This window comes from Pyrus communis, chromosome 8 (assembly GCF_963583255.1).
Source record: "Pyrus communis chromosome 8, drPyrComm1.1, whole genome shotgun sequence".
In the NCBI taxonomy this organism is placed as follows: domain Eukaryota; kingdom Viridiplantae; phylum Streptophyta; class Magnoliopsida; order Rosales; family Rosaceae; genus Pyrus; species Pyrus communis.
The window spans coordinates 3,328,580-3,343,564 of NC_084810.1; the positions used below are offsets into that span (position 1 = coordinate 3,328,580).

Sequence of the window (14,985 nt, forward strand, 5' to 3'; positions counted from 1 at the left end):
TGAAAAATCTATGTATACTTCTTCAAGGTCTCTATGTAAGAAAGCATTTTTCACATCAAACTGTTTCAATGACCAATCTAAATTAACAGCTAAGGACAAAAGAACTCGAATATTATTCATTTTTTCTACCGGAGCAAACGTTTCCTAGTAGTCAACCCCAAATGCCTGTGTGTACCCTTTTGCTGCCAATCATGCCTTGATCTATCAATCAATCCATCTGCTTTGCGCTTTATGGTGAATACCCATTTACATCCCACCAGTCTCTTCCCTCATGGTAGTGGTACCACATTCCACTCTTCTGTAAAGCTTCCATTTCTACTTCCATGGCTTATGTCCAACGAGGGTCTCGCAAGCCTCTTTCACTTTTGTTGGAATTTTAATCCCAGCTATTTGATTCCCTAAGGCTTGGTACTTGGGCTATAGTTGATAAGTGGATACATACTGTGCAATCGCACATCTCACTTTTCCATTAAGAGAAAACTTATCAGGTGGTTTCCCACAATTTTGTCTAGAGGTAAAATATAAAAAATTTCAACCATACCCGAATTGTGAAAAGGTACCTCTTAAATATCCGCAAGGACATAAACGTGTACTGATGGTGAAGGATGAGGGTTATTTTCCATTTGCATGGTCTCGGTATCGCTCGAAGACCAATTAATTTCTTCTGCCTACATAAACTGTACTGGTCCATTGCATATTGTTGCTTAGTTGTCTCACGTGAGTCAAGGTTAGAGGCCATTGGAATTTGCCCTGTTTGACTAGTTGTATCGTGGCCCATTTTTGGGCTTATTTAGCTCGGTGTGCTATGGTCCATTTCTGGGTTGTATGATGGCTTGCATGAACTGATGTCGTGGCCCATTCTTCTTGAAACTCAGCCTGAATTATTGCTAAAATCTCAATATGCCATCTCGGTCTCTCCAGAACTGTTGTTGGGCCCAGATCCATCAGATGGGCTGCATGTGCTGTCCCGTTCAAGTGGGACATCAAACCCACTGTATTCTTCATTTGTATTGCACAACTCCCCCAAAAGGTTAGAGTGGGTTTGATCAGTGATGAAGAACATCTCTGTTTCGAAAAACGTGGTGTCTGTGGTGACATAAAACTGCTTAGTGGGTGGATGGTAGCATCAGTATCCCTTTTGTTGGCTATTAAACTCCAAAAAGACACAACTTAGTGGGTGGATGGTAGCATCAGTATCCCTTTTTTTGGCTATTAAACTCCAAAAAGACACAACGAACGGAACACGGATTCAATTTACTTCGTTGATTCTTGTGAAGATACACTTAGGCCATGCACCCAAATATGCGAGGTGATAATTGGAGAGAGGATCGTAAAGTAACATAATCTATTAAGACTTCCATAGGAGTTCAAAAGTCATGAACTCGAGAAGGCATTCGATTAAAGAGATAAACGGAACACGTAACTGCATCTGCCCAATAAGCAGGAGGGGCATGAGCCCCAATGAGAATAGCTCATGTAGTCTCCAAGATATGTATGTTCTTGATTTCTTCCACACCATTTTGTTGAGGAGTTTGAGGATAAGTAGTCTAATGAAGTATGCTGTGCACTGCAAAAAATTGTGGTAGCTCCGAATTAAGATATTCTCCACCATTATCGGTTCAAAGAACTTTGATAGGATAGACGAGAATTTTGACTTCTAATTATGCGATAAAATTGTTGAAAGATTTGCCCAACTTCACTCTTTTGTTTCATAATATAGATACAATTCATTATGGTGCAATCATCAACAAACATAACATACTAACCAATACCATGGTGCGTTGCTATTGGTGAAGGCCCCAAACATCTGAATGAATTATCTCAAAAGGCTCTGTTCTTTTATTGAAACTCAAATGATAAGAAGTACGATGACTTTTTGCAAGAATGCAATCATTACACTGAAAATCAGAGTCTTAAACGCCAACCAAATGATGCATGTCCTAGTTGACAATGCCATAGCCAAATTTGCTTGATCTTGTTATTGTGACCACTGCGGACTTGGTTGACTCGGCCCGGTACCACATCATCCACATAATATAACCCTCTCCTCTTAGTACCACGCTCAATGATCGTGGTACAAGAGGTCCTATGAAATAGGAAATAAGAATCCCAATTATACAAGGAATCAATCACATGATCACATTCCCAAACTATATGGTTAATTCACGCCAACAAATAGTTATAGAAGAAATACAGATGATTAATTAGCTTATATGTTTGAGTGTGCTAAGGTTGAGTCAAACTGATAACCATGCAGCTCAAGTTCTCTTGCTTCTACTCTCCCAGTAATCTGAATCAGGATTGACGGGATACAGATCGTGAGCAGACGAAGCAGTCCATGGCCCTTCAGTTGACCCCGTTTCTATCTGTTTCTCACTCGTGCCCCTTCCAAAACTAGATTGAAAATGTTTCCTCATTGCATCGATCTCAATACTCTCTGCTTTTGGATCCAAGACCGACTCATGAACAACAGCCTTTCCTTCGAGCATGCTCACAACCGAAGACATGGTAGGCCTAGCTGTCGAAGTAACATTGCAACAAAGGAGAGCCACATTGATTGCAACAATCATCTCCTCTTTATTAAAGTCTAATCCCAACCTTGGATCAACTAGGTCCATCAAATTCCCTTGCTCTTTTAGAAGTTGTGCCTGCAAAAAATGGAAGTAACAAAATCAATATAAATTATGTCTTTGGATTAAACTTCATCGATTCAAATGTACTTTCACACATACAAGGCATATTAAGAAAATTTGAAGTTAAATTAGGAAGTAGTAGATTCATGTTACCCAATCAAGAAGATAAAAGCTTTCTTCCTTTTTCCGGTAAGTTGTGTTGTTTCTCCCGCTAACAATTTCCAATACGAGAATACCAAAACTATAGACATCTGCTTTATCAGTCAGATAACCCCGCATTGCATATTCGGGTGCCATATATCCACTGCAATATCATGAAATCATATCATTAACCCATATTGAGCTAAAATAATTAGTAAAAATATTGCTAATTGAATACTTAAGATTAATCCAATAGTTAGAGAGATAATCAGTAATACAACTATATTGAAAGAACATATCTGCCCTTCAAATTTCTTGAACAACAAGGATCTGGTTAGGTTGAAAATTATGTAAGTTAGAGACTTTCCTTTTGCTCTATCTTTTTTTTTCAGTGTGGAAGAAGATTAAAACAAGAGAATAAGAAGATAAATAAAAGCATAGGGACTCACTAAGTTCCAGCAATACGAGTGCTAATGTGTGTATTATCCTCTTCATCAAGCTTGGCCAATCCAAAGTCAGATATTTTTGGATTAAGATTTTTGTCAAGCAGAACATTAGTAGCCTTGATGTCTCTATGAACGACCTTCAATCTTGATTCCTCATGAAGATAAGCCAAACCTCTTGCTGTACCAATACAAATCTTGTGCCTTGTTGACCAATCCAACTTCAAATGACTTTCTTTTTCCCCTTCAGTTTGCCAAATTAAACAAAGTTAGTTGTAAGGGACATATTTTTAATGCATAAGATCTTTTATGCCCACTGTATGAATGAAATGAACTTTTGGCAAACGAGACTGATATTTACTGAACAAAGCATGAGCGACGCTATTATTTTCCAGGTACTCATAGACAAGCAATAGTTGATTTCCTTCAATACAACATCCATGGAGCTTGACAAGATGAGGGTGTTGCAGAGCAGAAATCATGCCAATCTCATTAACAAATTCACGATTCCCTTGCTTTGATTTGGAAGAAAGCTGTTTAACTGCTATTACGGTGCCATCTGCTAGAACGCCCTGCATTTGAGAAAGATAGTCAAATTTGCATCACTATGGAGCAAATTAACTTTCATGAGGATGGACAATATCAAATTAGAAAAAAATGTAATACATAAATAAATATTGGCACCGAAAAATACCTTATAAACAGATCCAAAACCACCTTCACCAATCTTATTGGCTCTGTCAAAGTTGCTTGTGGCATCTTTGAGTTGCTTGAAGGTAAATTTACCAGTTTGCAGGTCCACACCCTTCAAATCTGTATAACAAGTAAAATTCATAAGATATTGTGTCTAAGAAAACTTTCAAAAGGATAGAATTCTTAGTTCGTAATATTTTGTGCCTGATTCTTGAATTTAAATAGTAACTAGATCTATAGGCAGACACTCTGCGTCATGAGTTTGGACGATAAATATATTATAGCAACATCAAAGGGTCGGAAAGCTTAATATCCAAATAATTACTATCTTTGAGTGTGCACATCAATATGCATGAGAACCATGCAAAATAGCATCAATATTGTTCTTAGTTACGAAAAAAAGTTCGATAAGAATAAGTAATGGAGAAACAAAATAGGAAAAACCAGTATAACAGAATAAACTGCAAATTAATACCATCCTCCAATGTCTTTTGTTGTCCTAGGAGGCCTCTCTTCCAAAGAATCCCAAATATCAGTAGTACAATGAAGACTCCTCCAACCACAATTCCAACCACGGCACCTACAGGCACGCCACCTCCACCAGTTGATGTGCTAGGTTTTGGCGGGGGAACAAAGTCTGCCAGAAGAAAGATTAGCTTAAATTAGAATAAATGTAAATGTAATTGATATGAGAGTGGATTGTTCAACCATCTAATGCACACGTAAACAGAAGATTGAAGCCAGTCTTTGGGGCATCTTTAAATAAGTAGAGAGTAAATGAAGCAATCCCTCGAACAAACTTTCTTTGGATGGTTGTAAATATTAGGGTCCTTCAGATATAAGCCCATGCAACACTTATTTTCCTGACAAAAACCCATCTCATTTTAAATATTAGGGTACTTCTCTTACCATCATATGTTTCATTTCTTTTATTTGTTTGACAATCATTGTAGGGAAATTATTTTGCATGTATGTATTAGACACATTTTGTTAAAATTATATATATGCGTGCAAATAATTTATCTATATTTTTATGTAAAATGATATGTAGTTAATTAATTTTGAATCAATTGGCTAAAAACATTTATTTATTTTTTAGGTAAACTATTTTTCATGTGATAATACATATATACTAGCCACATTTTGTTATTATTATATAGTGTGTGCAATCAATCGACATTCTTTTATTTTGTAGGTAAATTGTTTATATATATATATATATATATATATATATTCCAAATTATTGGTATTTAATTAACTTTGAATAAAAAAATATTTATTTATTTTGTAGGTAAATTATTTTGCATGTATCATTACAAAATATTTATTTTTTTGTGGGTAAATTATTGTGCAAAATAATTTACCTATGTTATATTTAAAATATTGATAATTTTGGATAAAATAACTTTTTGATATTTGTAGGATATACCACTTTACTTGTTAGCATCATGAGAAAACAAATATACAAGGAACAATGGTATCATGTAAATTTTTGTTATTAAATGCATAGGAATCATGACATTTAAATTTTTTTGCCAAATCCCCATAAGGTATTTGAAGACATTTAATTGAATGAAATAATGTAAAATAAAATGTAGATAATCAGCGAGAGACCCAAAGTGTTATTAGGGGTAATTTAGACATCAAAAAATACAAATTTTGCCAAGTCAAACTTAATTATGGATATTGCTTAGTTGGAGACTAGTCATTGGGTTTTTGTTAGAGAAACTTACCATGATGGGTTTTAGTTAAAGCAAATAGAATTCTAAGGGATGTACTCATATTTTCAGTAAATATTATATGTTTCCTCAAGTGAAATGGTTATTTTTCATGTAAATAGTTAAAAATCCTTGAAGTTGAATTTTGTTGTATTTAAAAGCGCAAACCTGTCACCTAGAAAAAAAAAACGCATATTATGCGATAAGAAAATTAAGAGAGTATTTCTTCCAGTCTTGGCTCAAACTATGTAAAACACGAAAAACACAAAAGCATTTATGCGAAAATACAAGGGAAAGGAAATATTGAAGAAAAAGAACCTCGCAGAACTGAAGTCGGATCTCTTAATTTAGTAGATATATCAATGCATATGGTCAAAGCATAGTAATTAGACGGAGCTTAGATCAGTGAAAACTTACTTGGCTCTACTGAAATAGCTGAAATAAGTGGACCATAGACTCCTCTAACAGGGATGCCTGTCGTCCCTTTCCCGGCCCAATATAAACGAATCTCCAATGAATTATTAGTTACAAGAGTAGTAAAGTTCTTTATGACTACATCACCAAACACACGGGCTTCATCCATGATATTGAAGTCCTTCTTCAATAGTTTTCCCTGCAATATATATATATATATATACACACTAATTTAGTTGCTTAACATTTCATGATCATAAATGTGAAGGTTAACATTCAAATAGACCAAAATATAAACAATGCTTGTTGAAAATTAGAATAATTCACTGGTGAGTATACATGGAAGTGGATGCGATAGTTACCTGAATATAAATATCAAATATGCGCCTTCCCACGCTTCTATATGTTGAGCCATTTCTAAACATTATCTCTGCAAAATGGAGGCTTACAGTGTAGTTTCCATTTCCCAGACAAAACCCAAAATAAGTTAGAGAGATGGGAGAAAGGCGTGCGTTCATGTATAGTTGAGGATTGGCCATAGAGAGTCTAGTTTCATTAGTCCATATAAAGGCGTCCGTAGTGCGGTCATCATCAGTGAAATAACCGGTGCTGCTTAATGCCCAATTTGTTTTGCTCTCGTAAAATGATGGTCCAGCTGAAAATCTGTCATCATCATAATGTGCACCATTCTTTCCAGGGACAGTAAATTGACTCCCACCACAATTTATAAGGAGCGAGTAGTACAAATCTATGAAAAAAGAAAATGGAGATTAGTAGGCATTGAGGAGTAAAACTAAAAAAGAATGAACCGAAAAAATAAAGGTAATTATTTGTGTAGAAACTCGGCTTACATTTTGGACACTCTGAAGTTTTGAAACATGTAACAATTCTCCTGATAGAGTAAGTCAGGGTACAGAAAATGTCAGCAATCATAAATGAGAAGTTGGAAGAAAAAAAAAAGAGTACAGAATACACCATTGGAAACAGAAGTAAATTTATAGGTGCATGCTTTGAGACGGTTAATTTGAACTTACGAACTATTGCCTTTTGATGAGCTTGCAAACAAGTTACTGCAGAAATTAACACAAATGAAAAGTTAAGCTAAGCTTTGCTCCACATAACACAAACAGATTAACTTCAAGCTAATGGAAACATTCTTACATGTTGCTGCTGCTGCCTCGTGGACAACTTGCATCACTTACGGTGAGGTTGTTATATGAAAGATCACTGCACAAAAAGAGCTATGATGCAAATTCTGTTGAATTGTAAGTCTCTAGCTGATTAGAATTAGTGAAATAAGTTATGAGCTTAATTGTGTATTCACTTGTGTTGTAATATTGCGAAGTGTGAGGTTCAAAGATGTAAGGCAAATAATGCCATGTGTGATGATCTTAGAAAATAGTTAGATGTGTGGCTAAGATCACTTTGTGATGTCTAAGGATCCAGCTGTGCTTTGCTAACGGTAATATTCTCTTTGCACGACTTGTGTGTGAGAGAGAGTGAGAGACATTGAATGAAGAAGGATTTTCCTCTGTTGCATTTGGCAGAGCAGCGAGGACATACATTCTCTGTGTGATTTTCTTCATCCTTTCTTTTTCAGTATTAATTATCTTCTCCAGTCTTCATATTCATTGAGGTTTCATAAAACAGAATCAAAGAAGCATTAACAAATTCTTTTCCAGATGTAGTTTGTCAGTACAAAAGGAAACAAGGGTGAGGAGAAAGAGGTAGGCATTAACATGGTTCGGATGAAGTTTTTGATATAATAGTTTTATATCTATTTTAGTAAAAGAACAGCATAAATTTCCTGAGTAATTGGAAGAGAAGCTTACACGTTTTTTTTCGGCCAAGCAGGTACAGGTCCAGTCAGCAAGTTTCCAGTTAAGAATCTAAAAATAATGAATACAGAAAAACTCAGTAAAGAATATAGTGTTTGTTCTTAGGAATTTCTTTGTAAAGGTTTGAAAATTTGAGTTTGCCAACTCTGAGTGCATTAGATCAGTACTTCCATCTGAATGACACATCTAAGGGTGATCACCTTATTTCAATTGTTTGCATGAGTAGTAATGACTCTAATGAATAAACTAAACATTTCATTTCTGAGCAGAAGAGCCATTTTCATTTTCATTGTAGTATAACTTGTGACTCATAATTACAGTAATCGTGATTGGAAAGACTTCCAGCTTGTCAGGCTGGGGTGTAACAAAACCATTGAAGAATGTCTGCGTCAATTTCATGTAAGAAAGACTAGATTGGTCATTCTAATAGCTTACATATAATTCGTATCTGCTAGACTAGCGAAGCTGTTTGGAATTTCTCCGGTCAACTTGTTAAAGCTGAGGTCTCTGTACAAACAAATAGCAAATGCGTTTTAGATGTGCTCACTGTAGAGAGGGAAATGACATCTGAAAGGGATGTTCTCTTAATAAATACAGAAACATAAAGTCCGCCTAAAATCATCTAAGGCACTTCAATAATCCTTGAATTAGTAGAATCACTTCTAGAAGATATTTTTTATTTGAAGACGGAAAAAATAGGGACCAAGACATTTGTACTTACAAGGTTTTCAAATTCATGTGCGCAAGATCTGTAGGTAGTTGTCCACTAAGGTTGCAACTCCTCAACATCCTGCAACAGACCAAAGCTTTGAGTTTACAGAAGACTTTATGTACAGACAGATATTGTGTGTCCTGGAACCATTAACTCACAGTGTCTTCATTTTTTTCATCTTATCGAGCGAAGGAATGGGTGATTCAGGTCCACTCAAGTCAGTGATTCTCCTGCATGTTAAAATTGAGCTGTGAACATAAACTACGCATTTTGCTAATCGTTTTGTATTTATAAATAGAGACTAGATATACTAACAAGTCAGTCAAGCTTGTCAAAAGAAAAATGCCAGAAGGAATTGGCCCTGTCAAACCGCTAGCCTGAATCAATCTGTTTTAGCAAGTTATAACATTTGAATTAGTGATAAAATTGAAATCAAATAGCAGAAAAGATGACACACAAGAGAAAAACACTCACAGTTTTTCAAGATTTTTCCAGTTCCCAATAAAATCAGGTATCTGCCCGGAAAATTGACTGTCACTAATCCGACTGCATAATGATTGGAAAAGGGAAAATGGTACCAGTTAGTATCAGAAAGCAGTAAAACAAATGTCTAAGTTCTCAGGAAACCTTTAAGAAGAAATAACCACAGAAAGCTTACAAGTCCTTTATTTTGGTAAGCTTTGCAAATGTTTTTGGCAACTCCCCATTAAAGTTGTTTGAGGAAAGCAACCTAAAAATGAAATAGATATAACAATTATATCAACGATAGAGAAGTCGATGATTTACTGGTGAAAGTCTCCAGAATTTGTCTACAAGAAAATTCCAAATAACCCAAATATTTTTTTAACACGGTAAAATTTGAAAAGGACTCTTACATCCTTTCTATGTTGGCCAAAGACCCAAGCTCCAGAGGGAGGGTTCCAGAGAAATTATTGAAACTGATGTCCCTATACAAAAAAAAAAAAAAAAAAAAAAATTCAATTCCATTGATTAAAAAAACATCATTAAGTATCTCCATAAAATCAAATGAGGTAAGCAAGAAACAAATGCGCAATCAACACTCACAAACTTTTCAGGGTGGTGATGTCTCCGAGCTCTTTGGGGATAGAACCCGTCAAATGATTTCCAACAAGGGATCTGCATTAAAAACTATAGTCTTAAGATCACTTTTATCAAGCAAGAGGCTCAATAACATTAACATGTTCGTCAATACGAAGGCAATGAACACCAGACGTTCGATTCAATACTTATGATTCAAACGCCTCATGACCACGGAAGCTCATTATCATGAACAAAACCCAATGTAGTAGATTCGTAGTTTAAGAAAGAAATGGCTGAAGAACATTGGAGTGACCAAATAAAGTAACAAGAACATGACATGAACATCAAACACAAAAATATATGCAGTGTGAGAGAAGACAGTACATGTTCAGAAGAAGTGGAAGAGAGCTCCATACTGGAGGGATGGTACCGCTCAGGTAGTTGCGGGTGAGGTCGCTGAAGGAGAAAGAAAGAAACCAGTGTCTCATTGATAACAGACATAAAGGTAAGCTATATATGAAATAAGAATAAACCATTTACACGACACAAAGCTATTTTCTTTTTACTTTAAATAATGTAAACTTGGAGGGGTAAAAATGTTCTTACATTTCTTGAAGATAGGTGAGATTTACCAGCTCTAGTGGGAGTGTTCCTTGCAAATCCTGAGATTTTAGAATTCTGTATTTTATCGGTAAACAAGTTTCAAAGTTAGTCGCAAATTAACAGAGACGCATTACGCATCTATACTGTGACTAAAAAGAAAAAAATGCCTCAGAAGCGAGACCAAACAAGTAAAACACTAATTCATCACAGAAAATACTTTGACCAAAAAAAAAATCACAGAAAATACTTACTTTTGGTCAAGTAGTTAAATAGGCAGAAGGAATTGGTTTTCCTACTTGAAAACCAAGGGAAAAAGTCCAATGTCCTTTAAAAAGAATAGAACTCGAGCAATTACACAAACAGCAAATGTGCATTTGTCACAAGCACACTGTAAGTCATTCTTTCATTAACTTTGTAACTAATAATTATGTCGATACAGAGTTGTATGTGTATAATAAGTATGCAAGAATCGTGGTGACTACGAAAAATTGTACGTTGATCAAGTATGCAAGAATCAAGCCTAAATACAGCACAGCAGTAATACCAAGTCCTAACAACTCAGCATGCCTATTTTTAAAAAAAAAATTTAAATTAAATTAACAACACAGCATGCCATGGAACATCCATGCTGGCTCATAGCCTGATCAGAAACACAATGTTATAGTAATTGAGCAAACTAGTCACATCCTAGAACTCGATTTTGCAGATAAGTTCAGTTGAATTGCTATACATGGTAGGGTTGAATGTTTCATTGTTCATTCAATAAGAAATAGATTAGTCTTTTTGCATTTTCTTGAATTTCAAGGCACAACAAGTTCTTCTTAGACCAACAAAAACTTCCAATTGGTTGCTGGTTGAAGAAAAAATAAAAAAATCTGGAGGGATAAAGGATGGGGAAATGCAAAACCCAATTAGAGTCTATAGATATCAGAATTAGGTTGGACAGCAAATTAGTAACTGTGTAAGGACGACTAAGCTCGTTCTAGTGTAAGGCGGCCAAAGCCCATTTAGGAATTTTAAGATATATTCCAATTTTCTTCATAATTTTGTTCCAACAAAAACTGAATTGGTCGAAATCGACATTTTCAATCCTGACTTGCACGTCAAGAAGAATTTATAGCTCTAAGGAATTTGATTCAATTTATTTTTATTTATTCCCCTTGTTTCGTCAAAAACATAATTTAACAGTGTGCATAAAGAGAAAAAGATGAGCGACAATCACTTAGCTCTAAACAGTAGCAACATTTACTTACTTCAAATACACATTAAGAGCTTCAAAATTTTTACGCCACGAACCTAGGAAAAATTTTCAGTGTTAGGAAGAATGTTTGATATATTAAGTGTCATAATGCAAGTGATTAGAAATTTTTTTCATGTATCTAACCACTTGTATTATGATACTTGGTGTACTGGACCGTAATCTCAAAGCACTAAAATAATCTCTCCGAAGCTAGGGTCGGGGCGTGAGAAAATCATAAAGAAACAAAGGAGCTCAACTGTGCTATTAAACGAACCAGGATCCTCTCCTAATCTAAGGATGAGGATCCTCATGACCAAGAGATGTGGGCCGTTGGATGAAAATCCAACAGCTACAAACAAGGAGGTCCCTTTAAAGTTATAATAATTATAACCGTTGGATGAAAACGGTCCATATCCCTTGGTCATGAGGATCATCATCCTTAGATTAAAAGAGGATTCTGATTCCTATTAAACTAGCATCCCTCAAATCCAATTGGAATTAATTGGCCTAGCTACCTTGCCGGACGTAAGGTTGAATGAGTGAATACGACGTGCCAAGTTGCCAATAGACAACTCGTTGAGGCTCACATTAGGCCTTATAATTCCTACTTTATTTTGGAGGTTTCATGGGCATGAGGCCCACACTAGGCCTTATAGCAAATAGACGTGGGGTCCACAAAACCGAATTTGAACAATCTAATCAACATTTCTCCACGAACATTCATGAGCAGTTTGGATAGAACGAATTTATTATTTTTAAATATTTTTAATATAATAATATATATAACACTAAGAAAAATTTACACATATTAATATATGATTCAACGTAAATTTTATAAAGCTCTGTTTATATGAATCTTTGTTTAATAAGAACAAAAATTGTTCAATTGTAAGTTATTCTCCTCTCTTACATGCATAGTTAATTTTTTGTGTAGGAGAAAATGCTCATTGAGAAGGAATTTTTTCAAGCGGCACACCAAATATTATATTACAAATAGAAAATATAATATTTTTTTTCGTATTTCCTCACTTGTTTTATAACACTTAAATTATCCGCTTGAATACGGAACAATTACAAAATTTTCTGCTCATTAAGATTCATTGAAAAAGTCTTCATGTAGATATGATACACTGTCACTGGATGGTACATGGACGTAGACCTTTCTTGTTTTTTTCTTTTAATGTTATTCGTATAACAAAGACTGAAAACTTTGATCCGATCCTTCTCAACCTTTCACAACAAAAGGCGCCTAATCTGTACGTTGCTTTTTCTTTATTTTCTCAACTTTTTCTTTATATTTCTCTTAATAGTTCTATATATCATGAGATGGAACTCGTTCAAAACACAACGAGCAAACTGTTTATCCAGAAAAGAAAAATATAATGAGCAATTTTTAATGGCTTGATAAATAAGTTAATCAATGACAATTCTATATAACCCAACGTTTATTTTCCAACTTATGTTCCCTTTATCACATTAAGTTTTTTTTTATTTTTAATAAACGATATTATCTACATTAGAATGTGGAAGAGTAGACTAAACTTCATAATGAATTAGCAAATAATATGGTTTAAATATGCCTTTGACGAAAATCGAACCTAAAACCTCTCACTTATAAGTAAAAAGCGACTAGGTGACACATTAAGTGCTTAAATTGGTATTTATTAAAGCTATAATCTCATGTTCATATTATGTGTCAAATAAATTGAAAACAAAGAATCACCTATTTCTCTCGGTAATCTATTATTAACAATTTTTTTCCAACTCTTTTAGTTGTAAAGTAACATTTTATATTCACAACGGGTCTCAAACAAGAGAACTAAACAAAAATTTCATATATATATATATATATATATATATATATATATATATATATATATTAACGATATGTTCTCTATGGTGAAACAAAAAAAAGAGTAATTAGAATCTCCTGCATTTTTTTCCAACTTTTTTAGATTAAACATATGTTCTTTTACAAGATTTGATGAAGATGCGTTCATCAATTACCAACTTAGCATTTTATTTATTCATTTAATATATATTCACTTAAACTAGCTAACAACTAATTTCCTACAATCTAGGAATTTTAAATTTGCGGCATTATTTTTTTTCTTATTTATTTTTAACAAACGATAGGAGAGGAGAAATGCGCTAAGTCTCACAATAAATTAGCAATAATGTAATTCAAATTCGTAGATTTATTAAAAACATTAATTTAAGTAATTCATCACTATCACTGAAAAATAACTTTTTATTTATGTTATTATATTTAATTAGTCTCTTCTTTTATAAAAAAACAAAGTCATTAATACATATATATATATATATATATATATATAATAATAATAATAAAAAAAAACTTCATAATTTTATGAAAAAAAAAAGTAATTAAAAGTTATGGTACATTTAAAAAAAAACGTACAAACTTTTGGTACATTTAGATTCTAAATATACCATAAAATCATATGCACCAATATAATCAAACGTACCTCTAACAAAATTGTGTAAAAAATGTTAATTAATCAAGTTCTTAAAAGAAACCGATATTTAATCAACGGAATTAAAAAGATGAGACCCCTATATTTAATCCCACTTAGTTCTGAGTTGTTTTTGAGAGTGAGAGAGAGAGAGAGAGAGAGAGAGAGAGAGAGAGAGAGAGGTTTACATTCTGGTAATATGGCAGACAGTGCGGTTTTCATAGGAGCAATTACAGATGATGGATTTGTCAAATCCTTTAAGTGGGCTTGGATCAGTCCATGGAAGTTGGCCGCTGCATGGATTTGCGTCTCCACTGAAATTCCAGTCCGTCTTCCCCAGTGTCTTTGCTATTTCTTTCAAAGTTTGCACTGCATATACGCAAAATAAAAGGCCACAAATTAACATCGTGCCCAACAAAAATAGTGAAAAAAAAAAAATTAATGCATAGACAAGAACTACAGAGTGCACATCAGCATCATATGATTGAAAATTTCTACTAAGTTCACATAAATATCTGTTTACTTAAGGTTCATTTGATAACTATTTTAATTTTTAGTTCATTGGTAACTGTTTTCACTTCTCGGAAAAATGTAAACTGAAAACCAAAATCAACCCAAACCAAATTTTGAAAACTCAAAAAAATTGAAAACTAAAAGATTATCAAACGAACTTAAAACTATCATTTATAGAATGAAATAAAGGAAACTAAGGAAGATATTTGACATAGAGATATTGAGGTTAATTATTCGTACCTTCATCATTTGGCAATCGAGCAGCTCCAAAGGCAAAAGTTACAAAGCAAGCTACAAAGAAAAGAGAATGAGGAAGAAGTCGAGGGAAGAACATATTCATCATTTTTCTAGGCAAAGTCTTTCACATTTGAAGAGAAAACCAGAGACAAAGGGATCGGTTTGTGCAGCTAGCTGGATGGAATATGTTGAGAGGTTTTGGAATTTGTTGGACTGTATGTATGAAAATTTGTGAGAGTGGCGAAGAAAGAAAAATTTGTGAGGAGAATGAGTCTGAATTAC

General features: G+C 34.1%; 1 protein-coding gene across 1 annotated transcript; it reads right to left on the bottom strand.

Annotated features, from left to right (window-relative positions):
• Window positions 1-1,833: 1,833 nt before the first annotated feature.
• On the bottom strand, window positions 1,834-14,985 carry LOC137741823 (probable leucine-rich repeat receptor-like serine/threonine-protein kinase At3g14840). The gene is made up of 24 exons (XM_068481537.1): window positions 14,707-14,985; window positions 14,142-14,322; window positions 10,240-10,311; window positions 10,018-10,089; window positions 9,658-9,729; window positions 9,468-9,539; window positions 9,251-9,322; window positions 9,067-9,138; window positions 8,908-8,979; window positions 8,751-8,822; window positions 8,602-8,670; window positions 8,316-8,387; window positions 7,875-7,931; window positions 7,204-7,269; window positions 7,077-7,112; window positions 6,894-6,934; window positions 6,405-6,790; window positions 6,046-6,241; window positions 4,386-4,547; window positions 3,912-4,030; window positions 3,579-3,789; window positions 3,224-3,461; window positions 2,787-2,937; window positions 1,834-2,648 (listed from the first exon to the last, which is right to left on the bottom strand). Exons 1-24 carry the CDS (start codon window positions 14,807-14,809, stop codon window positions 2,259-2,261), a joined length of 3,054 nt encoding a protein of 1,017 aa, XP_068337638.1. The 5' UTR covers window positions 14,810-14,985; the 3' UTR covers window positions 1,834-2,258.

Excerpts from the sequence above, each read along its gene's own strand:
- LOC137741823 (XM_068481537.1), bottom strand. The coding sequence starts at position 14,809 with ATGATGAATATGTTCTTCCCTCGACTTCTTCCTCATTCTCTTTTCTTT. Across the intron at positions 8,388-8,601 it reads CACATGAATTTGAAAACCTT|AGACCTCAGCTTTAACAAGT; the intron begins GTAAGTACAAAT and ends TTGTTTGTACAG. Across the intron at positions 2,649-2,786 it reads GCTTTTATCTTCTTGATTGG|GCACAACTTCTAAAAGAGCA; the intron begins GTAACATGAATC and ends CATTTTTTGCAG.